We start from the raw sequence: 25,655 nt of genomic DNA on the forward strand, positions 1-25,655 counted from the left end.
AGGGTCTTTTCCAACCTTAACGATTCTATGATTCTATGATTCTATAATTGCATTGTCAAAAAATCACTTCTGAAGCATCCTGTTACCTACAGCTTAAAGGTGAAGCTGGTGATGTCTTTCTGGCTCAGGGTTCACCCAGTGCAGAAATGTCGCGGAGATGGAGCATGGGTTTTTTTATCCATTACAACACCACTTACTGCTTTTTATTCATAACTTCACTCAAGTAGATCTGCCCGTCCACCGAGTTATGGACAATTGATGGGAACCTTATTGCTAGTTAGTCTGCTTCCTCTGGATCCTGCCAAGAAACTGTTTCAGTTCTTCACTCCAAAATCTGAGAACATGAAAGCCTCGTTGCTCTTGGCTCCTGGAAATTTGACTTCCCAGCCAACTACACCTTTTATAGATACTTTCTTGAACCTTTTTTCACAGTACTATAAATATAGCAATAGTTGCCAGAAACCGTTTCCAGCAGCATCCAACCACATGTTGACTGGACTGAAGCCCATTTCACGTCTTAGGGAGCGGCTCTCTGTGCTGTTTTTAATATTATATCGAAAGCTTCTTCATCCTGGAGCAGCCTCAGTTCTCCCTGTAGTAAGGACGGTGGGAACATGGAGTATTCCCACCAAAGTCACACTAGCTACCCTTGGTTATCAGATAGTCACTTCAGAATCAGGTCCACAATCTGTCACTCCACTGACCTAAACCTAAAAATAACTCACACTTAAACTGTTTTCCTTCAATTTTTGTGTCTGTCTATGCAATGGTCAGAGTCGCATAGGGGAGAACAGGGGAAAAAACCCCACATAGATGCAAGACATTTTCTCTCTCTGTGAACCTCCACCATTCCATTCTCTCTCCAATAAATGTTTAACAAAACTGTATTTATTAAGTGAGAATTTGCTCTGCAAGATACTGTGTATTTTTGGAATCTAAGAGAACACAGCACCATGAAAGATCACGTCTCATACGCTGTAGGTTTAATCATAGCTACACAGGAGCCCATGGCAAAATCCCCTCTGAATGCAACGAAACACAATTTCATTTTGTAAGTAAGTAATTTCTTTTATATCAGAACTTCAGCGTCATAACTAATGCTTTAAATTTTAAAATTCTGAAGTAAAATCTTAAGGATCTAAGCAAGCTCAAGGACATTTACTAGAATCTATAGAGATTTAGTACAATACAGACAGGTAATGACTACTGGAAGATTGCTACATAAAAGTAATAGGCTAACCATGATTAAGTCCTTTAAAACAATACTGTTAAATACTTGCTTTCCACTACTGCTCTACTATAATATTTATTATAATCTAATGCATAATGGATCCAGATGGCTCTAGCCTAGATGTTGAAGGCTGGATTTCCATCTCACTTACAGTGAGAACTGATGTACAAAGGAGGACAGAATCAATCCTTATATTTACATTTGTATTTTAAAGAATAACTTGTGATGACATGATGGTAACACAAATGCCCATCTCTCAAACAAGTCTCTTTCCTATTTCTACTCGAGGAATAAAGCACAGAGCTTACTAGAGCTGCACATATCGCAGCTGGCTTTTGTATCCAAACTGTCACCCAAAAAAGCAAGCAAACCAAACAGAGCCGTGCTGGGTTCCTAAGAAAGGAAAAGCAGTGTTTGCCAAAGAGAAGGCGCTTTTTTTTTTTTTTTTTTTTTTTCTTTAAGATGAGACTATTACAAGCCACAGAGTAAAAACAAAATTAAAGTTATAAATAAAAAGGTAATTAACTGTCTCCTTTTTTGGATACTTTGGTATATGTTTCTTATCAGTTGCCACATTCCACCAGAAACAACTTTACAGATGTTCTAAAACACCAGCATAAGGCATGTGGATCTGGGAATATTTTTTATGATGGACCATTTGGCCAATTGGCATTTTGTCCTCTACACTACTCACTATTTCTCAATCCAGAGTAACAATTTGTTTAATTTGATTGTTCCTCAGAAGGCCCTACAACTTAAGTGACTTTATGAATCACTCAGATTTATTGCCAATTGCAGGTTGTTGTTTTCTAACAACCATTTGTCCTTAATTGAACACGCACAGATTTCGGGAAGTATTTTGGCCTAGGTATTTGAAAATGAAAGAGCTACACAATATCCAGGTGTAGCTGAAGATTAGAGGTGTAAATGTAGAGAATGATATTATATTCTTCAGTGTGGCATGAAATTGGAAAGAATTTAGCTAGTAAATGAATATTTTTTTTTTTTTAAATTAATTAAAAAAAATAAATTAATCCCTTGCAGGGCATAAAAATAATACCTTAAAAATAACTTGCAGGTATTTTTATTATGTAAATTAACCCAACCTATGCTTACTTTATCTCAGTCAATGCTGAAGATACTGACACAGATGAACTCAAAGCGCCAGCACATGCTTCTGCGTAACTCGGTCCTCGCTCAGAAAGTGGGCAGCCCACAAAGATACTCACGGAGGTTGCAGCGGGTCCCGTAGTAGCCCGGGCGGCACGCACAGTCGCCAGTCACCGGGTGACATTCCTCATTCTCGGCAGAGCACTGACATACTCGGTTACAGTTCTTACCATACGTGCCTGGTGGACAAGCTTAGGGAAGAGGAAATGTAAACCAATAAATTAAATTTGTCTTGGTAAATATAGCACTCAAACAAAGAGCAAGCTCAAATTTATTAAATAAAATCCCTGCCTACAGAACGACGCTCTCCTCTGGGACTTTGGATTTATTACATTTACTTGGGGGTTACTTCACTGCTTGATTTTGTTTCGTTCAGTCAATTTGTGCCCAACTGTCAAGGGCCAGATACAATTTTCTTGTCACTAGAGAAAATCATAGGGAAATGTCAGGTAAAATTGACTAAAATAACAGTATAATTCACAAGGGACCAGCAGTGTGGATAAAGACATTCTACCTTGTGCAGGGAGTTTAAACTTGCAAAGCTGCTGTAGCACCAACACCTTTACAGGTTTCATTTTGCCTGTTGACAGTCACATTGCCTACAGGTAGGTTTTGGACTTTCCACATCTAATTCTTGCATCTCACTTCCATTAAGTTGACCTGGTTGTGGGTCAGGATTTAGAGTCCTTTAGTGAAGGATATGGGACACCAATGCCAATTCTTTTAATTCTTTTTATTGGCGTTTTTCTTTTTGCTAAAGCAGCATTCAGGCAAAACGTTGTAAGGAAGAACAAAGTCAAAACTATGCAGCCGGGGTCACAGAATGAGCCTGCTTTCAAAGACAGCTCCAGATGGACAAATTCAACATCAAAGAAAACCAGATAATGACATTTCCATGAGCTCTGACAGCAGGAATAGATGGTCTCTCATGGGAACAAAGCCAAGAGAAAGCAGAGCTGCTGCTTTACCCATGGCACAGCAATGGCTGTAGGCAGGAGCCGGGCTCCGCTGGCACCTTCTCAGTCTATTTTGATCCAGTTCAGTCCCCAGTTGCTCCCTGCCAGCCTGAGAGCTGCAAACCTAGAGAGGACAAACCTCGCCAGCCCAAACCGTGCCAGGCACGAGGTTAGAACCTTCCAAACCATCTGGGTGAGTGACACACAGCCCTTGTCCATCTTCACTGCTGTGAGATTCCTGTCTCCTCCCTCTTCAGCCATTGATTATATCATTAGGTTTTTATTTAAGAAATTAATGTATTAATTAATTTACAAGGAAAGTATTTGCATTCTTATAACAAACTTACTTTTCTCACAGCCGTAGCCGGTGAATCCCGGAGGACAGCCGCACTCGCCCGTCAGGTGATGGCAGGGGGTACCCGCAGGACACCGGCACCGCTGGGCACAGCCTGCGCCGTAGCGGCCGGGCAAGCAAGCTGCAACCGTGCAACCGATTCTTGTTAGGGCATAGGGGCAGGGGCCAGGCAGGATGGTGCAAAGCTACCCCCCTCCGATGGATCTGCTGCAACCATCCCCATGAACGCTTCCAGACCGACCCCACAGAGCAACACGGGAGTGAAAGGACCCTGCCATCAGCTCTGGATCCAGGAGGAACGTACAAACCAACCTGAACTTTCCTCCGTAAACGCCCAGCAGACACTCACGTTTGTCACAGTGCCTCCCTCGCCATCCCTTTTCGCAGTGACACGCTCCAGTTTGATGGTGGCAGGACAAGCCGTGTACGCAGTCACATTGCTCCTCGCACTGCTTGCCAAAAAATCCTGGGGCGCAGACTGCGAGGAGAAGCAGAGAGAGCAATAGTTCTTCCTGCTGCACAAAAAGCATCCGTCGTTGGCAAATGAGCCAATATTGTTCTTCTTGCACATGGCAATGTACATTTAGAAGACTGCATACCCAGAAAATATCATTGAAAGAGATTATATTAAAAATATTAAAAGCATTTAGCATTGGCTATTAATGAGTCTGCACATGAAAGCTTGCAAAGACTTAGTAATAGTCTAGAGTACAAATCCAGATGGTGTCTATAGAGATGGTGATGCCATTTGCTTTGACACAATTCTGCATAGACGGAGGGGCAGCTGTTTGAACAGTGAAAATACACTGCATCCATGTACTGCTTTCCACCTCACAGGTCTCTGCAAAGTAATCAAAGAGAAAGCCAGGCCTGAAGAAAAGGATGATGGGCACTGTGAAGGCTTTACAGATCACACTGGCGGCTGAGGCTTTGAGAGTCCTCAGCACCTCAGGAGACATCAGAAAGTTACTTGCGGCGTGCAAAAGTCACGGCATGTCAGTGGCTGAGATGAAGGCACATTTCAAGTCATCTGATACCTACTGCTTATGAGATTTCTATTTCAGGGATTTACATGGATCTAAACATGCCAGACATGTTTTTGACAACTATGTCAAATCTGGGCAATCTGGACTGCATGCAAGGTAGGTACAATCTGAACCATTACAGTCCAATTTGCTGAGCCCCCCTCAATGCCCTACAGAGATGCAGCAGCATATGGCTGATCTGGCAAACTCTCCTTACAACTCACTCCCTTTCATATGTTCTTCCTTGTACCCGTAAGGTAGAGAAATACCTTCATTTTCTTAGCAGGCAGGGAACAAAAGTAGGGGGAGATAACATGATTTGGACAAGGGCATGTATTTGCTGTTGCACAGAGACCTGCCCACAGGGCTCCCAAGACACACGGTGAGTGCTCACACTAACGTTACTTCTTATCGGCCTACGGAATACTAGAAAATTAGGACACAAAATAGAGACAGACTTCGTATTGTGGAGGAAGAAATGGCTGATTGCAGAAGAGCGTGTTAAAATAAAGCATCCACAGAAGGAACTGCCCTTACCAACATCACAGCGGTCCCCAGTCCAGCCGGCGTGGCAGACGCATTTCCCCGAGTGCTGGTCACAAACCCCATGGTGGCAGCTACAGTTCTGCTCACAGCCCTCTCCGTACCTCCCGTCCCCACACTCTGCAACGAGATGGGGGAGACTGAGGGGGGGCCAGTCTGGATGGGCTCCAGGGAGAACGAATAGCTTATGCCTCTCCTTTGTCCAGCGAGTTCTAGCACCATTGTACGTTCAAGTGCCAATACCATACCTCTCCTCAGTCTTCCCACCTCTGACTAAACAACCCCAACTTTTTCAGCCTCTCCACACACGGTGCTCTCCAGCCCTCTGCTCCTCCTCTCTCTTTTTTCTGGGCTGTCCCAAACCAGACTTCACCAGAACTGAATTTCCTCACGTAGTGACTGAAACGAGGTGCTGGCATGATGGAGGACATGATGAGACTCACCCAGCTCACACGCTATCCCCGTCCAACCCTCAGGACACCGGCACTCTCCCGTCACACGGTCACACATCGCCTGGCCGCGGCAGACACAGTGCTGTAGACAGTTTGCACCATACCATCCAGGAGGACAGGCTGCAAAGAGAAGGTAGGACAAAAGCCTTCCATTAAGAAGAGCAGGAGGAGGACACAGGTTAAATACAACCTTTCCCAGCTTATACCGCCTCTTCTCACCCTGGTGATCGTGGAGATGCTGTGGGAGGTATAACTGAGTAAAATCGGGGCCATGACTGATAGGGAATTGCACAGCCCAGTGTAAAACTCATCTGGGAACAAAACAGGTGATGAAGTGAATTAGCTACGACCCACCAAATGACCTTGTGATTTTCTGTTTGCACCTACAAAAATATCTCTTGGTTCCTACCAGCTTTCTCAGTGCCAAGGAGCGGAGTTATTGATTTCCCTGTTTTCAGAATTTCTTTGTACAGTCCTCTTAAAATCCCAACTCCTTTTCTAATTGATCTTGCTACCCACAGCTGGCTGATGACATTTCACAGCTTACCTTATTTTAATTAAGCAAGTTTATTAATTCCCATCACAACCAGATCCTATGGATAGAACCGAGGTTTTTTGGCACAAAAAATACACACCTCTCGTGTCAGAGCGGCACCTTTTTAAGATGCTAACAGGAGCAAGTTCTCTCTCTGCAAAAGCACAGTCACCAGAGGATGGCTCACCCATCCTCACACACTTATTCTACCTCCTTACCTCCAAAGACAAACGAAACCCCCAAACGTACCATTAAAGAAAAAGGGTACGTTTGACAATGTCTTCATATTTGACAATTGCTTTTTTAACTTTTACTTTGGTTTTGTATTTGAGGCCTTCAGGCAAAACAGAAAATTTTAGGTTGTGTTGTACATGTCATCAAGAATGGTTTTGTGCCTTCCCAACTTTTTATTCCTTCATGGAGAGAGCTCTTCAAATCGGGTTTTAAAGGGGGATCCATTTAATTTACATATTCCTCTACTCCTGCCAGCTTTCATCCCCTTTCCCTACCCGTCCTCTCAGTATGCTGAAGGGCAGCCGCTGCTTGCGTGGAGGCGCTCACTCCAAACCCCAGCTCAGCCAGGAGCATCCGCAGCAGCATCCCCAGCTCCGTGGCACTGCTTACAGGTCAGAAAAAGCAGCCTTCTGCAACAGGGATGGACAGACTTCTTCTAGCTGCTTGGGTGCAGGGGATTAGGAGGTGAAACATAAGCCTCAGCGCAGCCTTTCTTTGCCAGCCTCTTTTCTTAAGGCTCCTTGGAGTTGGGTTTGTGTTTGAGTCACATGTATTGGTCTAATTGCCAAGGCTGGAAGTCCCAATGCCTTTCACATGTTCTGGATTTAGCCTATGTCTGGAACAGCGTACAGTAATGACGAGGATCAGCTGGGCACATGGGACAGTAAAGCAGGCCATAGAAAAGAAACAGCTTTGTTTCAGTGTCATAAATGGGAGTTTTATGGACCTTTTCTCCCTTAATCAGCCAGCCTTCAAAAACAGCTCTCTTTCCAGTTTATGACTCTGTTTCAGCCCCATCTGCACCGAGCTCTTACACCCAGCCCCTCTACATGGCATCACAGATTTATTTAATGGACTGAGCCACATTATTGTGCCGATACAAACCCAATGACAACACAAGGCAATGAGCTGATAATTAAAATACCAACGAAGCCTCCTGAGCAGAAGTTTTACTTTTCCCTCCTATAATCCTCCGGTAGGGGTTTGAATTTCCAACTGTACCTTCTTGGCAGGTGGCTCCTTTCCACCCCGGGCTACAAAGGCACCTCCCGGTTACGTGGTGACAGAGCGCTCCGTTGTGACAGTGACAAGCGTGGCTGCAGCCTGGCCCGTAGCTGTCCCCCTGGCAGGCTGCAACGAGAAAAGTCCACAAAACCCCATCAGGAAGCATCAAAGGAGGGACTGCACAGAGCAAACCTGAGACACAACCCAATGCTGAAGAGATCGGTTTGAAAGTGGCTTCCACTGACACACTTTTCACATCATAAGGGTGCCTGAGTCCATATATTAGCCATGCCTGACACTAAATAATGTGGCTTAAAAATATGTATCATAGCACGATCTGAAAAGGTTTGTTATCGAAGGGCAGGATCGCTCGGGTGATGGATCAGCTGTCATCCCCTGCCCTGCAGAACGTCTTTGTGCTAAACTAATGGTCCAGCAGAACCGCCAGCTTGACAGCCCGGGTATTTATTTGCATCCTGGTAAGAGAACTGACAACTTCATTGTTTTCAGTGTTCATTTTTCACAGCTGTATGCCTTTGCTCACCCAGAGTCTCAGTCTTTGGTCAGAGAGGGGTGATATTTTCAACGCATTCGGTTAAGCAGCTGGCTCCCAGGTGAAAACTTAGCGCAGCCATCTCACAAACGTACACTTGCTGCAGCTCTGTTTTCAGTGCTGCTGCCTGCGAGAAATGGCAGTGATAAAATTCCTGTAGTCTCCATTGCACTGGAGATTTGGATAGCTTTAAATGGTGGAAAACAGACAGTACTGCTACCCTGTTTTCTTCAGATATCACCCAAAAAATACCAAATGAGCTGATGAAGTTGGATAGCCTCCTTGCACGGTTTCTGTGCCTGTCTTGCAGAGGCTCTCCATCACTTGTACAAAGCTGCCAGAGCCTCTCACCCCTGCAGCGCTGCTGGCACGAATCGGAGAGGCAAAAAAGGCTCTGATCCCTGATCCAGAAGAGTGTCCTGCACTCACCGAATGTGACATCTCCCAGGATCAGACCCAAAAAATTACTTTTCACCAAAACCTCTATGGCTTTGAGGGTGCCAATGTGCAGAACAAGAAGCAGTGTTGCGGGAGGACATGACCCTGGGGACCGGAGGGAGAAGCGAAACAGTCTCAACCGCAGGGGTGAACTTGGTTGACAGTATCTGACCCATTCCCAGCCCTTTTCTTCCAACTGAGGACTTCCAGCTTCCCGATATGGTTCTCACAGACACCATTTCTCCCAGGACTTTTCAACAGTGTTCATTTTTGTCATCGCTTGGACCTCATCCACATTGAAAACACAAGAAAGTGCAGGAGCTCAGTCCCATCACAGTTAAAAGTTTGTTCTGCAAATGAGGCTTGGTTGCCAAGTTAAAGGTTCAGTCCGTCCTACAGAGTTCTGGCTCAGTTTTGGGAGCAGAACTAAATATTTCCACAATACAGACCAGAACTATATCATAACCAAGCCAAAGGAAAAACCAGCTCATAACCAGGTCCCCTGACTGGTTACTAGTGGTTTGTATGAGGTTTTCGGAGTATGTGTGCAAAGCTCTTGCTATGCTTACTGAGAAGACAAAAGAGTTTTCCAGTGAAAATTCTGGTAAGAAAGCAGAAATTTCTGGAGAAGAAAATTTTTATTATTCTATTAGGTGGATACAACCTTTTTTTAGCTTCTCTGTAGGACAATCCTGATTATCAAAGTACTTTTCTGAAGAATAAGATAACAAGTGATATATTGAAGCTAGTTTATGAAGCTCCACAACTGAATGTACAAACAGCTGTGGGACTTTTTCCTTTCTTCATGATAAATGCAAAGGAAAGAAGCAATAGAAACGTTTAAATTATTAGACTTCTTCCTGCTTCAAAATTTTCCTCTCGGTGCCTTTCCTCTGTAAGAGGAGGGATTATTCATTTGCAGTCTTTAAAAATACCTTTTTGCATGCAGAGTAAGGAACACATGAAACTGGACAGCAAAACATTCAGACTGGAAGTCAACAGCCATCAAAAGTGTCGGGGAGCACAGGGAAACGATGGACACTAAGACTCCATAGGGTGCCCAGAAGCTTTGATTTCATGCAGTTCCTGCGGACTGTTCTCCCCAAAATGAAGTTTCAGCTTTAAAAGAACAGGGAATTTGCAAAGTCAAGTGCTCACACACTACGAAACGTCAAACCCCTGGTTATCAGCACCCCTGAGCAGAGACTCTGGCACAGCTGATCATTCCGAACTTATTTATTTTGCAAAGCAGTGCGGTCTCTTTTTACCACAAGGAACTGCTTCTGTGGAGATCCTGCTGAGCCCCGACAGCTCCAGAAAGAGGCGTTTTTAGTACTAATAGAATCAGGGCAAAATGCAAATACTGAATCGTGTTCAGCTTCTACAGTCCATAACACAAAATGACATTTTTTTGGTCTTGTTTGTTTGTTTGTTTGTTTTTGGAAACTACAAAATTTGGATGAGTTTGTATCTCCTCTTGAGAAAGGAAGGTTACATTTCTGGCACAAAGAGATGTCAAATGTCAAGTCCTCACTTCTATATTGCCAAGGCATCATGACACTCAACAAAACAGTTTGATTTATTTTAAACATAGGCAATACACCTTTCCTAAGCCTCTTTCTTGGAAACCTAAAATATCTTAGGCAGACACTCAAAAAAACCATCCCAAAATAAAAAAAAAAAAAAAAAGTCACCAAACACAACCTTAAGCTGAGGCAGAGCTTGCTTGGCAGATTTCATCCCAGATTAATGTAATTCATTTACAAGCAATTGAAAAACAGAGTCTTGTAATGGAAAGCGTTAGGCAGCTTCAACAAAAGGTATTACTGCCCGTATTGCCCATAATTAGATAGCACTGTATAAAATGCACTGCATGGCCAGCTTAAGATCAATTCAAATCCCATGATGTCGAAATTATTCCTCAATATCCTCCAGCACATTGCCTGCAATCTGATTACTTGAACACGAGTGCTGTCCTTCCAGCTGCTAGAGCTGGCGAGTCCCAGGAACCAGCAAGGGGAATATTAAACGCCCAACAAGGATGGGGAGTCGTGAGCCGGTGTCTCCAACCCATGGTTGCCTTATTCCGAGCATCTTTGGAGCGGTGTGGCTGAGGTTCAGTCTTAAAATCAAAACGAAGATTCATCGTTTAGCCAGGAAAAAAGGAGGTTACCCTTTGCACTGTTAACTGACCTTGCTCTTTTACTTACAGGCAAAGGAGACCTCGCAGGCTTTGGCATCTTCACCAGCATGAGGAATAAATCAACTCGGCATAAAACTCTAATGGCTGCGGCTCAAGAGAATAAATAGGTTTTTTTCTCATGCGAGTAGAGGGGGGCACAGAAGGCCATTGACAAAGAGCTGCATTTCTTAATTGAATTTAATGAAATATGTAGGAACAAAGCTTCCCATCCCTAATGCAGTCTAAGGAGTAGGGAAGGGCCAAGGTGACACATTGCTAACACCATGGCTTGGCTGAAGGGCAGTTAAAGTGAGCTGTGACCAAGAAGCAAACATTGTACCTGTTCAACAAGACCTTTTCTGCTCTGCGGTATGGCTATATGGCTCTGGCTCTGCATTTATTTCATGGTCAGCTCATTAACCTACACCCACAGGGGAGCATTACCACCACCACCATCTTCAAGCAGTGGGAGACAGAAAGCCAAGCGTTCCTATAGGGACCCACGAGGAGGCAAAAAGGACTGCAATGGTGGGATGTTTGCAGAAATATCTAAAAAGTGGAAAGATTCTCCTGTAAATCAAAAGAGCAGAGGATTTTGCAGGAGAAGCCCTTTCAGAAGACAGGCTGTGCTGCATGGTGGGGGGAAAATGAGGGCAAAATATTATGAAGAGCAAGTGCAGCCCTCAAACAGGGCTGATTATATCATGGTGTATGGCTGGAGAACAGAATTGTTTCAATACAAGTATCATTTCTCTCTGTTTTCTAAACGAAACCAATTTTCTATTGCAGAAATCTGCAACCTATGGATTAAAGAAATCTTACGAAAGTGTTCACTAACAATGAAAGTTGGCTCCTTGTGGAGCTGCTTTGGGCTCCAGCTCTACAACACAGTCCTGCAGACAGCAGTCATATTTTCAAAAGGAAGTATAGACCATGACATCATCCTAAAGTGAACCTAGGAAGCTGAGAGGCTAAAACCTGAAAATCTTAACACTCCTCGCCCCCCCCTTTGCTAAAGTTTGCAAATGGGCTCAGTTATCTCCATCTGTAATGCCATGTAGCTAAAGACAATAATTTAATTTCCCATGAAATTTAGTGAACAATTTCTCAGAAGAGCAGATTTTATATATGCATACACATAAACATACAGAAAAACCTTATTAGCTTAAAGATTGTGGGATAATCCATACTTGTGAAAATCTAGGAAGTTGAATTTTTTAAAACAAACAAACAAAACAAAAAAAAACAAATAACTTTTCTAAGAATTAGTTAAAAAAAATTTTGTCATGCTCAAATAACAAAATAGTCCCAGCTCTGATTTTTCCACTTTGTGCATTTGTAACCTGTCACTTTATAATTGATAATTAGATGAGATACACCAGAAACAGAGATACACTTCATCTCTTAATGTTGCACAAAAACAAAAAAGCAGAGATTCGTCATATGGTAGGAGACAGCTCTGCTATTTAAAAACTGATGCTTATAATGTTTGACAAGTGCCAACAGCAGTTAAAAAAAAAAGAAGTTGATTATTTACAGACCTACCAAAAATTGCTCCCTTTTTTGGCATCTTTGGAAAGGAATGTGACCTATCTAAGATTGTACCCTGGTAGGTCATCCTACATTCCCAGAAGAAACCCATGTTAACGCTGAAAGAGTCTGTGAAGAGGGATGGGGAGCGTAGCCTGTACGTACGCTGCTCGCAGGTCTCTCCCAGCCAGCCGGGGAGGCAGCGGCACGTTCCCAGGACGTGGTCGCAGCCGTCAGCATTCTTGCACTTGCACACCTGGTGGCAGTCAAGCCCAAAGAATCCATCCGGACAAGCTGAAAATGCAAAACATCCTTTTTTAGCCAAGCTCTCGTTTCTTTTTTGTATAAAGTCTAGCTCAGAGATCTGAAAACATGGGGCGCTGCTCATCTTTTCACGGGTGCTTTGTCACACGTCACTCTGTGGCTACGCTTAAGAGCTAAAGTTGCTTCAAGGGTTAAGCCTGCACAATTCTGCTACGCCCATCTCAGACAAACATGACCCATTTTACACAAGCAACAGATTTCTGCATAGAAAACCACAGCTGAGAATATACTGAAAAGCCGTACAACAGGCGAGAGAATGGATCTGGATTCACACAAGCCAGTACTTGTGCTCCTGTAATGGCCAGAGGAAAAAAAGGAAATATTTCAACATGATGCAAGACTATGGGGCCATCCCAGATTATCTCCCTGTCTTTTGAAATGCAAAACTTATGCTCCCATTTACTTTCCTGACACCTCTCTAAAGATTTTTTTAACAGTGAACGTAAGCCATAGTAGTGTAGTTCAGTGCTGAAATGAAAACCCGGCAAAGAGAATGAGTATAGAAAACCAAGACAAATTAAATGTAGCAAGACAACTCCAGGGAGCTTAAGGTGCTCAGCACCTACATCTAGGACCTGTAAGGAAAAGCAGGCCCATGGATTCAATTTACATCTGTATCAGTGCTGACAGCAGTGAAAATAAGCCATCGGTGCCTGTCAGTGGGCCACATCATACCCAAAATACTGCATTATGAGAGCGTCAAGGCTGCTATGCAGAGTTAAAACCAAAAAAATTAGGAATTATGTTGTCTATGTAGCCTTAATTTAACCTCTCTGTCTGCATATATACGTGTGCGTGTTTAGATTATACAAGTACCTGTATAATTATGTTATACTAAATGATAATAAATCTGTAGTTACACAATTGCATGGCATTCTTTCCACAGAACCCCAGAATCGGTCAGTCCCAGGAGCAATGGTGCTCATTAAATGAGCAGTTATTCAATAAAACTTAGCTTTTTGTCCTCCTTGTTCAATATAAACTTATATTTAAAACCCTATCCTCATGCTTCTACCATGAAATCAGAATGACTGGCTTCCCAACAGAGTCTTATGACGATTATCATCATACACACTACCCAACGACCCTTCACAGCTCTCTACCAGGTCAGAATAACACCGTTATCCATACGCATCTTCCACTACTGGACCCTTCTGTCCCTTTTCTTGCCCTGGCTCTTCCTTACGCCCAGGCTCTTTGTTCCAGTCTACTCATACCACCTCTTCCACAAATGTAAATTCAGTCCTCCAACAGAAAGAACGGCTGTCTGTTTTGGCTACAAGGAGGGGGAAATACAGTATCTGTAGATACAGGCAAACCTGCACCTTCAGACCGTGACAGCGGTAGTGCAACACACTGCCACATCTGCTTTGCCTTCTCTACTCTCAGAGCTCCTGCTCAGCTTGTGACTACCTATGATTGTTTCATCTGCTCAAAATCAAAAGGCTGCTCTTCCCTTCATCCTATCCAGACTGCAGCTTCTTCTTTGGCATATGAAAGATTTCAGGCTTACACCACTTTCCAAGTATGTGCTGTCTCAGAAAACCAGAAAAGTGCCTCGTACCGATATAAAACGGCAACGCATCCGTCAGCCTCTGTTCAGTTCGTACGGGGGAGAGAGCTGTTATCAAGTTGTAAGGAAGAGACATCAGCATGTGGTTTCAATCTTTATGTCCTTATTTATTATGCTTCAGTAGCGTGTATGGCACAGCACACAAGAAAGGACTTCTCCTCCTTAACCCTAGGTGACTTCAAAGGCTGACAAAGTTTTTCTTTGCTTAATGCAAGGACTACACAGCGTTGTCAGTCCTTCCTAGACATGCACAATATTTATTTTTCCCTTTTATCCTATTAAAACAGAACTCTTGCTGGGCTATCTTATGATAATGATTAACTGCCAAAATCCCAAGATAGAAGCCCATTCAGTCTGTCCTGTGGTAGTGCTGATTTAGCCAGCAGTTCAAATGTAAACTTTGAATGCTGCACTTCACAAGGGCTATACATTGCTGTTATTAACGCATCCACTAATAAACACACTGTAGTTGTCCGAGACTCCTGCTGCCTCCAATTTGTGGGCTAATTGTGGGGCATTTTGGGATATTTGGTCAGATTAAGCAGCGAACTGGATAATTCTTCTGTTGGCCTATCCCGTAACTTGACACATGCCTTGGGTCATACAACACATACCAGAGCAGTGAATGAAATGAAACAAAATTATGTTGCAGTGAAGACAATCAAAACCTTCAAAGCAGGAGCAGCAGATGCTCAGCACTTCACAGCATTAAATCAATTCTAACAATTGCCTTCCCAAACGGGAGCAGAGCAAGCCCAGCGCAGGCCAGGGTGACCCGGCTCGCTTGGCACGTCGCGCTTGTAACAGAGCTGTGAGCACGGATGGCGAACGCAAGCACACCTTGATGCCTTTTGGGTTTGCTGGCTGGGCAGCTGACATGCTTCCTGCATGTCAGATGTTAACATTTATTTGAAGAAAGCATTGATCTATTTAGCTATTTATTACAATAAAGATTGGTTTTGGGTTTTGGGTTTTGGGGTCGGGGTGGTTTTTTGGTTTTCTTTACTTGCCTGTTTAGCTGTAAGTGCATTAAAACCAAAGCCCTGCAGCAGTGGGTGATCACAGTAGGCATCTTTTCTGGCGAAAATACTACTTATATTATCAGTGCTTTAACAGGATAGAGAAAGGACTTACAAAGCCACCTTTTGCTATGATTACTGCCTTTGCACAGTCCAGGAATGCAGAGGCATTAATTGCTGCTTCAGTTCAGGAACAGCCAGAACCTCACCTGTGCCTCACGTACTTTCTCCCCAGACATGCAACATTCTCCTCTCAGATAGGAAAGCTATCTAGAGGCATTGCTAGTCGCATCTCTCAAGGAACCACCGAAAATGATTCATTTTCCTTTGGTAATCCTAGACCTTGTGAAGAACCGTACAGTGTTTCTTCAAGTGTTCTAGTTATATCACCTGCTGCTTTCAAGAAAATGCAAAGGGAGCCTTTCCTAGGTTGCTCAGCTGGCCTGCAAACATTTATTAGTAGATTATTTTGTTTTCAGGCTTATTTGCAAATGTTAGCTACTTTGCAACTGAAACAGTTCTGCTCCTTTTGCAGCTCTTTTAGAAGAGTTACAAGATTCACAAGGTTCATTTTTCCAATGGACTGAGCAGAGCTGAAAGATGGAGCGGGCATGCACCACTTTCAGAAATGTCTAATTTTCTTTCAGAAAGTGGTTTGATAGCTTTATTCTTACCCATTATTATTACACATGATCATACCACTACAAGAGAGGCAGCAGGATGACTGAATGGTACCAGGCAGAGATGAAGAACAGCAACTGAAGCTGACTCAGAGCAGAGCAGAACTGAGATGCTGATGGACAGACAAAAGTACTTTGACGAGCGTGAGGTCTCTTGGCAGCATCCTGTGGCTGACAGCACAGAAGTTCAATCAACTCCTGACTAATTCACAGCAAGGTCTCACAAAATGGCAACCTGGAGCAACAGTATCTCCTGCTACTGGTTAGCCTGGAAACTGTCCTGTGCTGGTGGCTGATGATGTGGCTTCGGTTATCTGTATTACTGACAGGCGATATAAGTAGGTACATACCAATTTGCGCTGAATATTGCAAATATCTTCTGAGCCAACATGCTGCCCTCACTCTTTATACTCTTTTCAGAGAATACTGGATCACATACAAGGTCTTGGGTCATACCTCCAACACACTCGATTCCAGCAAATTGAAAGGTTTGCCTTGATTCAGTTAACACTGAAACATGACTGAAACATTGCCCCTGCCTCAAACACCACGGCACACTCAAGCACGATGCGATGGTGCTTTTCTCTTAGGTTGGCTGCCTTGCCAAGGGATGAACACTGGTTACTGGTCAAGACACTGCAGCATGTTAGCTGGTAACACTAATGCCCGAAATGACAAATACAAGGTCGCTTGACCATAGTGCCATAAATCCTCCAAGAGCTTTCTACAGTTGCTAGTGTGCATCCACAAAGGCAGAGTAAGCTGGATAAGCCTGGTTAACTTCACTGTAAAGAGACAGAATCACAGAATCATTTAGGTTGGAAAAGACCTTTAAGATCATCGAGTCCAATTGTTAACCCAGCACTGCCAAGTCCACCACTAAACCATGTCCCTAAGCACCACATCCACACGTCTTCTGAACACCTCCAGTGATGGGGACTCCACCACTTCCCTGGGCAGCCTGTTGCAATGCTTGACCACCCTTTCTGTGAAAAAATTTTTCCTAATATCCAACCTAAACCTCTACTGGAGCAACTTGAGGCCGTTTCCTCTCGTCCTATCGCTTGTTACTGGGGAGAAGAGACCGACCCCCACCTTGCTACAACCTCCTTTCAGGTAGCTGTAGAGAGCGATAAGGTCTCCCCTCAGCCTCCTCTTCTCCAGGCTAAACAACCCCAGCTCCCTCAGCCGCTCCTCATAAGACTTGTGCTCTACACCCTTCACCAGCTTCATTGCCCTTCTTTGGACATGCTCCGGCACCTCAAGATATACTATAAAAGTCCAATGCTGAGAATTAGCCAGGGCTACAATTACATTAACAACGCTAATAAATAATAAGAAGAGATTATGGAAATTTGTGGCCAATAAAAGAACTTGGAAATGGCCACTGAAGTGACATTCTGCAACAGGGACTGGCATGTAAACCTTTGAAGCCTGACTTCACGCTGAAGGCAGCAAATTAATGAAAAGGAACAGCAGTACTTTCTTCCCACTTGAAAAAAGAAAACCAATCCCAAAAAAGCCCAAAGGCAAATTTTGGGACTTCTGCAATTTCAGCTTGAATTTGGATCCCATGCTGCCACAATGGAAAATACCAGAAGCAGCGACTGCACGCTCAAATGCGCTCATTGTGCAGGAGTTATATTAATATTAATCAATATTAGATTTTGTAAGGTACTGTCTTCTCCTAGGACTCTGAACTTAGAAGGCTTCAAAAGTTTCAGTCTCAACGTTTCTGTGATGATGGAAAAGTCCTTCCCGGCCCTGGGATGAAGCATCAGCAGTATGTGAGAAGTCCAAGGCAACTCAGCTGCGCTGGGTCTCAATCTCTACGTTCTTGCCTGCAAGGCGCAGAGCTTGGCTGACGTGGGTGGATTGCCAAGAGGACGGCAAAAAGCACATCCTCGCCAGAAGGAAACCCTGCCAGTCTCCGAGTCACTAAAAACAGAAGTGCTACAGCTCCTCAGAGAAAAGGTGCCAAGAAGGTTCTACCAAGGGTAAACCACCCACACGTTTTCCTTCGTCTTCATCTTTTGGAACCTGCCAAACTGTTCTGGTTGAAACTTTCTATGGGAAAATGTAACACAGGCCAGCTCAGAGCAAACGCCCTGCCTGCTTGAGAGAAAACATGTAGAAAACAAGGTCTTAAGAATGGTAAGTGCTAAATTCTACTCTCCCCTCCACAGCCTTCTTTCAGGAATCTAAAAAGATAAAAATGTCCAACATGACTCATTTGAAAGCTGAGACTTTTTTTTTTTTTTTTTTTCCCCAATAGACGTCACCCAGGCTTCTCCATATTCCTCACACCTACTTTGGCAAAGGGTGTTTAGCCTCTCTGTCCCCATTTTGATTCCTGCTGGAATGAACAGATTTACACCACAACACAGATAACTGTATTGCCTTTCCAATAATAATAATAATAATATAAAAAGAAAGACTTACAAAACCAGAGTTCAACTAAATCATGTTAAAAAGGGACACAGTGGAGATGCCATAAATTACGAGGCACGCTTTGCAGCAGAACCTTGAAAAGAGTATTTATTTTGTATAATAATTCCTGGTAAGAATGAGAGGGGAACAACAAGCAACGTCTGAACTCCGGTCAGCGGGGTGCTTTGCTCCATTACTGGTAAGGCTGTGGAGCACCTCCCTTCCCATCAGAGGGCAGCAGCTGCCTGCGAGTGCTGCTGCTCCCCTCTATCGTAGCTGTAACGCTACCTGCAGAAACGTGCTGATAAAGCTGCTTTCTAAGCAAAATAATTGTTACTTTGGTTTAATGATCATCATTCGTAGAATCTTCAATCATTTACACTTAAATAACTTCCATAATGTCATACTGACTATGTGCTGTTTCTGTTGTATTCAAGACTGTATTTTTTACGATCTGCACAATGATACAGCATGACAGCAACCCTCCTTAAACGATCCCCAGACTGACTCACAATGATCTATCTAAGGAATCCGGTCCAATCTTTCCAACACTTTACCAAGTAATAGATCACGTAATAGAAAATGATCTGTTGGATTTATTAAAAGTTAAAAGTATATCTGCTCCTAAAGAGTTCCTTTGGGAAGATGCACAGATCTATGTTTCTCCTCTAAAACATTTCAGAGATGCACTAGGAATGAGCAAGCATAAGGCATGACAAACATCCTTCTGCTCAGTGTTACAATAGTAAGACTCTGCTTACAAAGAGTGTTCATAAAGATGTGATATAGCAGGGGTCTTCAGCACGCATCTTATTTTAACCACATTAAAACACGTGCCCAATGCCAGGCGCACGGCAAAATGCTTTGCTGAGTTAGGATGGAAATGCACATTTCAGTATCGTCTTCCAATTAAGTTCAATGGCTTATTTAGATCAGGTGCTATAAATTGTAAAACCAGCTCCCTGGTGATCTAGAAGGAAAAAAAAAAGCCCTATCTGCATAAACCCAAAAGGGACCAGAGGGAGCAGCAGTACCTTTTCCACAAAATGTTCCTGTCCAGCCTGCTGTGCAAGTACAGGCTCCGCTCACGTGGTCGCAGGCAGCTCCGTTCTGGCACTGACAGCTGGACTCGCAGCTCGGGCCAAAGCTTCCCTCGGGGCACCCTGCAGTGGAGGAATCAAAGACAGATGACGGGTTAATTCTGGAGCAGATCCGGGACCAACAGGGAATTTTTAGATACATGGGAATTCTTACTATTTGCAGAAGAAGAATCAAGGTGTAACAGTAATGCCCTAAAACTGATGTGATTAAGCATTCTCCTTGGGGTCCAGGTAAGTTGGGCTGTTTTTATTGAGGTCTATTTTAGAAAAACGCCAGGGTGTTGAAAGACTAATTTCTGCACAGAAAACTAGTATCATCTGATAGCTGCAAAGCCCGTGACTTCACAGGTTCTGCTTGATGACACTTTGCACACTGGTCTGGAATTGCGGACATGCACATCTCCTCTGGGACTTCATCAGCCGGGAGGGGGAAAGCTCCCGGCTTCTGCGCCTCCTTTTGAGGCCCAGTCCTCTGTTTTCCTGCAAATCCTCCTTCCCCAGAAAGCTGGAGAAAATATGAAATGTAGTGGCTTCCTTCAGAAAGCTCCAAACTGAACGCTGCATACTAAACTTTCAGGCTCTGCTTTGAAAAATTCAAGTAAAAACATTACAGCTGGGGGACAGAATAACAATTACATTTCCACAGCAGTTAATGTAAGGAGTTTTAAAAGATTTGCATGGTACTCACTATCAGAAGAAAGAAAACAACGCTTGAGAATGAAAATAATTTCTTCCAGGATTATAGGAAAATCAATTAAGAAGAGGGCCAGCTGCCTAATTCACATTAGATATTTTGGACAGGCTGAAATAGAGATACACTTGGCTAAACAGAATATTACAGGGCCTCCACTCATGTTTGAAGGTCTTGTGAACTCCCCTCTAAAATAAGTGAGGTAGATTATTGCCAGATCTCTTTAAAAAGGGTAGGATTTTAGCATTTGCATCAATGAAGTGATTTTCAGGCAATCTGGAAGGAACCACAAAGAGCAGAAAACAACAAGGATCCTCAAAGACAACTCCGCGTCTGGACTAAAGCGGTGGGTTTGGTGCTGCCTATTCGGTGCCGTAGGTGGGCGGTGAGAGGAGCTGGCGTGAATTCGGTCGTTCCTGCAGCTTAGTGACTCTCTACTAACTGGAGCCAACCCCTGGGTCTCTTATAGAGGCTATAGGTTGGGATGGGAGACAGAAGGATAGCAAGGTACATGAAGTATTTCTTTGCTTTCAAGCATCTGAGTCAGAAAACGAGCTGTTGTTTAAAGTGGAGTTGTTTAAATGGATGTATTGCGCTTACAGGTAAAATTCAGTCCCAGGGTTTAATCAGTGCAAAATCCCATTTGCATCGCCTCCTGTTCCCAAAGCTGCAGATCATCGTGCATCATGCTTCCTACACTAGTTTTATGAGTAAATACAGAGAAGCGTACTTATGCCTTAAAAGCTTGATCCTGCTCAGTGTTTACTTTTCTCTTGGAATTTCAGTCAGAGCCCAGAGAGTCTATGCAAGGAAAATACTATTCCAGTGCAGTAATAGGTGTGGGACTCTCGCTTTCTTCAAACCTACGGTGTTTAGCCTGGAGCTGAGACTTTCAAGGTGATAGCAACGGGTCAGTACACTTTACAAACGATTTCGCAGTCCACATCACAAAGAATCTGCCCTCTGCTCGAGCAGGCGCAGGCTGCTGCAATGCATGCCGAGATACATCCACCCCACCGGAGAACCTGAGCTGCCTGCAAAGCCGCAAAGCGAAAGAGCTGGACCTGCAGTAAGAGGCTAGAGATGCCTCAGGAGCAGAGGAGCTCTCCAGGGATGGTAAAGATCTCGCCTCCAAGGCGGCATAAAATGTTTAGGGAAAAATTATGGCTTTCATAATCTTGCACACACACACATATATATGTGCATTTTTTATACATATATTTATATACACACACACACACAATTAAAGTGGGGTAAAAAGCAGACTGAATAAAACAGAAAACCCATAGACAGAACGTTAGGGGTTGCCAGATGTTTTGTAGGTGGCAATGGCTTCACTGATAACCTTGCCAGAGAAGATGACAACCAGCTATTTGGCTACTTTCTGTCTGCAGAGATGTGGTTTTGAGAGGTCAATAGCGAAAGAGAAGTGGAGCTGGCAGCTCTTTCTCTGGGAGCCGGTCTTCCCACTAACTGTCCTTCCCTTCCCTCTGTGCCAACAGCAACAACAGCCCTAAGATCAACTTTCCAGGGTTTTTGCCTTAGGTCACAGCTGCAGATTAATTGTTTTGACATTTCTGTGTGACACCAGCAGTTAATTCTGCCTACACTGAGACTCTGGTAGCTACATCTGTGCTACTGTAAGATTGTTAAACTAATAGATAAAATATTTATTTAACAACATCGATATAATCAATAATAATAATAATAATAATAGCAGCTTAACAAGCCAACTTATTGCCACAGATGACGCGGATACCAAATGTTTGCATGGAATCAAAAAAGGAAATAGGCACATTAATTGGAAAAAAACCCGAGTTGTATTAAATATAGAGATATTGCTTCTGTCTCAAGAATCCCCTGAGTGACAAATTGATGAAACGTGGGGAAACATATTAGGAATTATCTATATGCCTGTTTTTATCCTCTTAAGGAATCTCCTATTGACCTGTTAGAAATAGGTTAGTGGATATCAGGGGCCTCTGGCAAGACCATTGCGCATTTTTGTTGTTAATAAATAAGAGGACCCTAAATCTTCCTGATTTTGCTTCCATTATGTACATGTGAAGCATTTCTATATGCCTGGCCTTAAAAAAAGATTTATGAAGAAAAATTGCGGACCTAAAACTGGATAAATAAAACCAATATGGAAACTTCTATGCCACAAGCCAAATACACATCAATCCTATCACTCACATGAGGCCTTAACATTAAAAATAGCTGTTGAGTCCAAAACAAATCTGAAAATAACTTTTCTGGAATCCAAATTAGGGAAACTATCTAACCCTGATGAAACCTGAGAGCCCTGCGACGCGCTGGGCAGACCGGAGGCGGTACAGCCTGGAGGTCTTCCTGGAGGGAATTATCAGGAAAAATAATTTCTGGTTTTGCAAATTCCCTGTGTTGACAAAGTGGCAACTTACTCCATTCGCAGTGTTTCCCAGTGAATCCTGGCTCACAGAAGCAAGAGCCGGTGACCGGATCACAGCTACCGTCGCTGTTATTGCAGACACACGTGTTTTCACAGCGCTGTCCCCAATAGCCACTATTGCAGGCTGCAATGCAAAATGGTATGTACATTGAGAATCAACTTCGAGCTCGCCTAACGGATCATTTTACATCTAAATGAGAGAACAGAAAAGATGCAAAATGGCCCCTTAAGGTACAGGAGCTCTGGACTAGACTCTCAGCTACAGCATGGGGCACAAATCAATGGAAATTAATACAATTTTTGCTGATTTATTTCAACTGAAAGTAGGCAGATATTATGCCATCCACATAATACTAATCATTCATAGTCAATCCATATCAATCAATCCACAGTCAAACGCATAATTTCATGGAAATAAAATATCAGCTATTGACTCACTTAGCAAAAATCTGCATAACCAGAATAGATAACGGGTAAAACAAGACAGATTTGTGACCATCCTTCATATTTTCCTCAAAATACTAGGAAATGCAACGTGGACAAAGACAGACAAATCTCACAGTTTTTGTTAAAGCAACTTAACTGCTTTCATTCTAAAAATCACATAATGCTGGCATGATTACAACAACGTACCACAGCATCTCCTTCCCTTCTTGTAAGGATAAAGACAAAAGTGCCAATTAGGGCAACAGAAACCTGTTTTTTTGAGTTTCATGCCTGGTCTGCAATAGTTGAAGAACTGCCTTACTGAGCCATCTCCGCAAAACAACTTTTCTCATATCTTTTCCTGAGTAGAAAGAAAAGCTTTTCATTGCCATGGTCTCTTAATTTTTTAGACAGCCTAGGGAGTTACGGAAAGCTATCTAAAGGGCTCTACATGTTACCAACTGGTTTGATTTTTAAAATATGCATATTGGTGGAAACTTCAGATTTTCCCAGAGTTTTCTTCAGTACCAAGCCTGAGAAGCCAGGTCCAAAGCCTGCTGCTGTCAACACTGGCAATTAATTTATATGATTTTACGTGTCTAAGACCAAGTTTAGAAAAAGGTTTGTATTCTGTTGGCTTTTTGCAAGAGGGATCATAACGAATCAAGCAGAAAAGACATGAAACAGGAAAATCAAGCAGGATGGCTTAACATTTATATGGTGCTATCCAAAAAGGGCAAATTTGTACTCTTACATGGCCATCAATATGGAGAGTGATGCTAAAGTCAACAGAAGGATGGTCTGCTCTTCCAGAGAACAGAATTTCTCCTAGCATTTATATTCACAAGTTAAGGAGTGACTTTAAGACACACGACTGTACATGCCACTCACTTGTTGAATAAATCTCCCCTAAACAAAATGAAAAATTGAGAATTAATCTTAAAACTAATCTGCACTGAAAATGAAAAACAAAACAGTCTGTCAATCAAAATGCTGACAGGACAGATGGTATTGGGCAAAGGGATCCATAGTGTTGAAATAAGAGCTTATATCAATACTTTGCACTTCATCAGCCATCTATTTCAATACTTTGAACCTAGATAATTAAGGATTATAACCACCCAGGCTGTGCAAACCTATAAACACACAATTTCAGAAGCAATAAGATTAGCAAAAGTATATTAAAAAACTGTAATAGACTAAGAACAAACAGAGCTGGTTCTTACACTTGCAGTTAAGTCCCTGGGAGATACGGTGTGCCCTGTGGAGCGAATACGCATTTGACTTACGGTGTTTGCAGTCGTGGCCAGTCCAGCCGGGGGGACACGTGCACTCTCCGGTGATGTGGTGACACTGGGCACTGCTGCTACAGCTGCATAACAGCAGGCAATTTTGTCCATAGTAACCTTTGGGGCAAGCTGAAAACAGATGAACAGACTGCAATTTCACCTAGATAATAACTCAGGTACAGACTGATCTTTTCAAACAAGACAGCAACAACTTGCCCCCTGAAACATGCATTAGCTGAATCCAGAAATCAAAACTGTAAAATGAAAGAAACATCTGTAGTTTGTATACTAGGTGTCTGGGTCTGAGTCCTGTAAAGTGGGAACAGTTTGAGTGACTTTCAGGTACTTCTCCTGCACGTCAGGATCAATCAGTGGAGAAAAAAAGCGCTGTGTAAACCTTCATCAAAAGCGATTTTGTGACTAACAAGGAGAAAAAATATGCCACCAGTGAGGTCTTACACAATGCAGTGCTGTCCCTGAGAGCCTGTCTATGCCAGCACAACAGCCATACCCAAGCAGCCTTCATTACCCATAGGCTGGGTAAGGAGTCATGCCCCAGTAGCACAGACCAGTTGCTTGAGCGTATTCTCATGGTCTCTGGTGGATCTGCAGAGACAGCGCTGATACTACTCTTTCATCCTCACTACTATTTAATCCTGAGTTAGCTACATCATGGAGTATTCTGCAAACATAACTCAAGAGTGATGCCATAGGGGCCAACTGGTTGGCACCTCTTGCCAAGCAACCAGAATTACAATGCAAGTGTTGTGGCTATTACACATTGTACTTCTAATACTGTAATTCTTGTACTGTATTGCCATAAATTAGGTCTAATATTAACATTGATTTGGGATGCAGTTTAGCTTGTCATCAGCATTTATCTGTAATCTCCCTTCGGTAAATAATGTCAAATCCAACCTGAGGAATTCCTGAAGCTGAAAGGTATTTTATCTTGGATCAGTGTGTCTAACCTAACAAGCAAGAAGGCAGAAATCAAACCATAACCTGAGTTTTCAAACTGACTTTCTTTTAACGGGAAAGGCCGATGTGAGGACTTACATGCAGAGCAGGATGCCCCGGTGTAGCCAGGGGCACAGTCGCAGGTTCCAGTTTCTCTGTTGCACTGTCCCCCGTTGGCGCAGGGCTCACAGGAGGACTGGCAGTCTGGCCCCCACCGGCCAGCCGGGCAATCTAGGGAACAAAGCACATGAGATGTCCCCAGGGCCATTTTCTGTTTCAAGGCAGTTACAGATTTCTGCCGTTACCCTGAAGAATTTAAAAATAATAGTAAACCTAAGATGGATAAAGGATTGCTATATTGTCTCTACAGACCTACAGCGCTGTCAGAGTAAACCTTCTGGAAGAGTCAACACACCTCTACTGCAGCACATATAAAGAGACTCAAAGGGTCTCTTCCAACTTCCGTCGGGGTGCGTCTGTTTTTTGGTTTGGTTTCTGACACAGTAATGCCACGAGTATTTGG

General features: G+C 43.2%; 1 protein-coding gene across 1 annotated transcript in view; it reads right to left on the reverse strand.

Moving 5' to 3' along the window:
• Positions 1 to 25,655, reverse strand: part of LOC309593852 (uncharacterized protein) — a gene marked incomplete at both ends in the record, with an annotated part of 202,307 nt that overhangs the window by 11,895 nt on the left and 164,757 nt on the right. The window contains 11 exons of the mRNA XM_082318985.1: positions 2,461 to 2,592; positions 3,705 to 3,833; positions 4,062 to 4,190; positions 5,275 to 5,400; positions 5,724 to 5,852; positions 7,504 to 7,632; positions 12,375 to 12,503; positions 19,270 to 19,398; positions 22,450 to 22,581; positions 24,173 to 24,301; positions 25,232 to 25,363. Coding sequence (XP_082175111.1) covers positions 2,461 to 2,592; positions 3,705 to 3,833; positions 4,062 to 4,190; positions 5,275 to 5,400; positions 5,724 to 5,852; positions 7,504 to 7,632; positions 12,375 to 12,503; positions 19,270 to 19,398; positions 22,450 to 22,581; positions 24,173 to 24,301; positions 25,232 to 25,363 — 1,425 coding nt within the window. The remainder of the gene's footprint in view (positions 1 to 2,460; positions 2,593 to 3,704; positions 3,834 to 4,061; positions 4,191 to 5,274; positions 5,401 to 5,723; positions 5,853 to 7,503; positions 7,633 to 12,374; positions 12,504 to 19,269; positions 19,399 to 22,449; positions 22,582 to 24,172; positions 24,302 to 25,231; positions 25,364 to 25,655) is intronic.

Source organism: Platalea leucorodia (assembly GCF_965183815.1).
Source record: "Platalea leucorodia genome assembly, chromosome: 8".
Lineage (NCBI taxonomy): Eukaryota > Metazoa > Chordata > Aves > Pelecaniformes > Threskiornithidae > Platalea > Platalea leucorodia.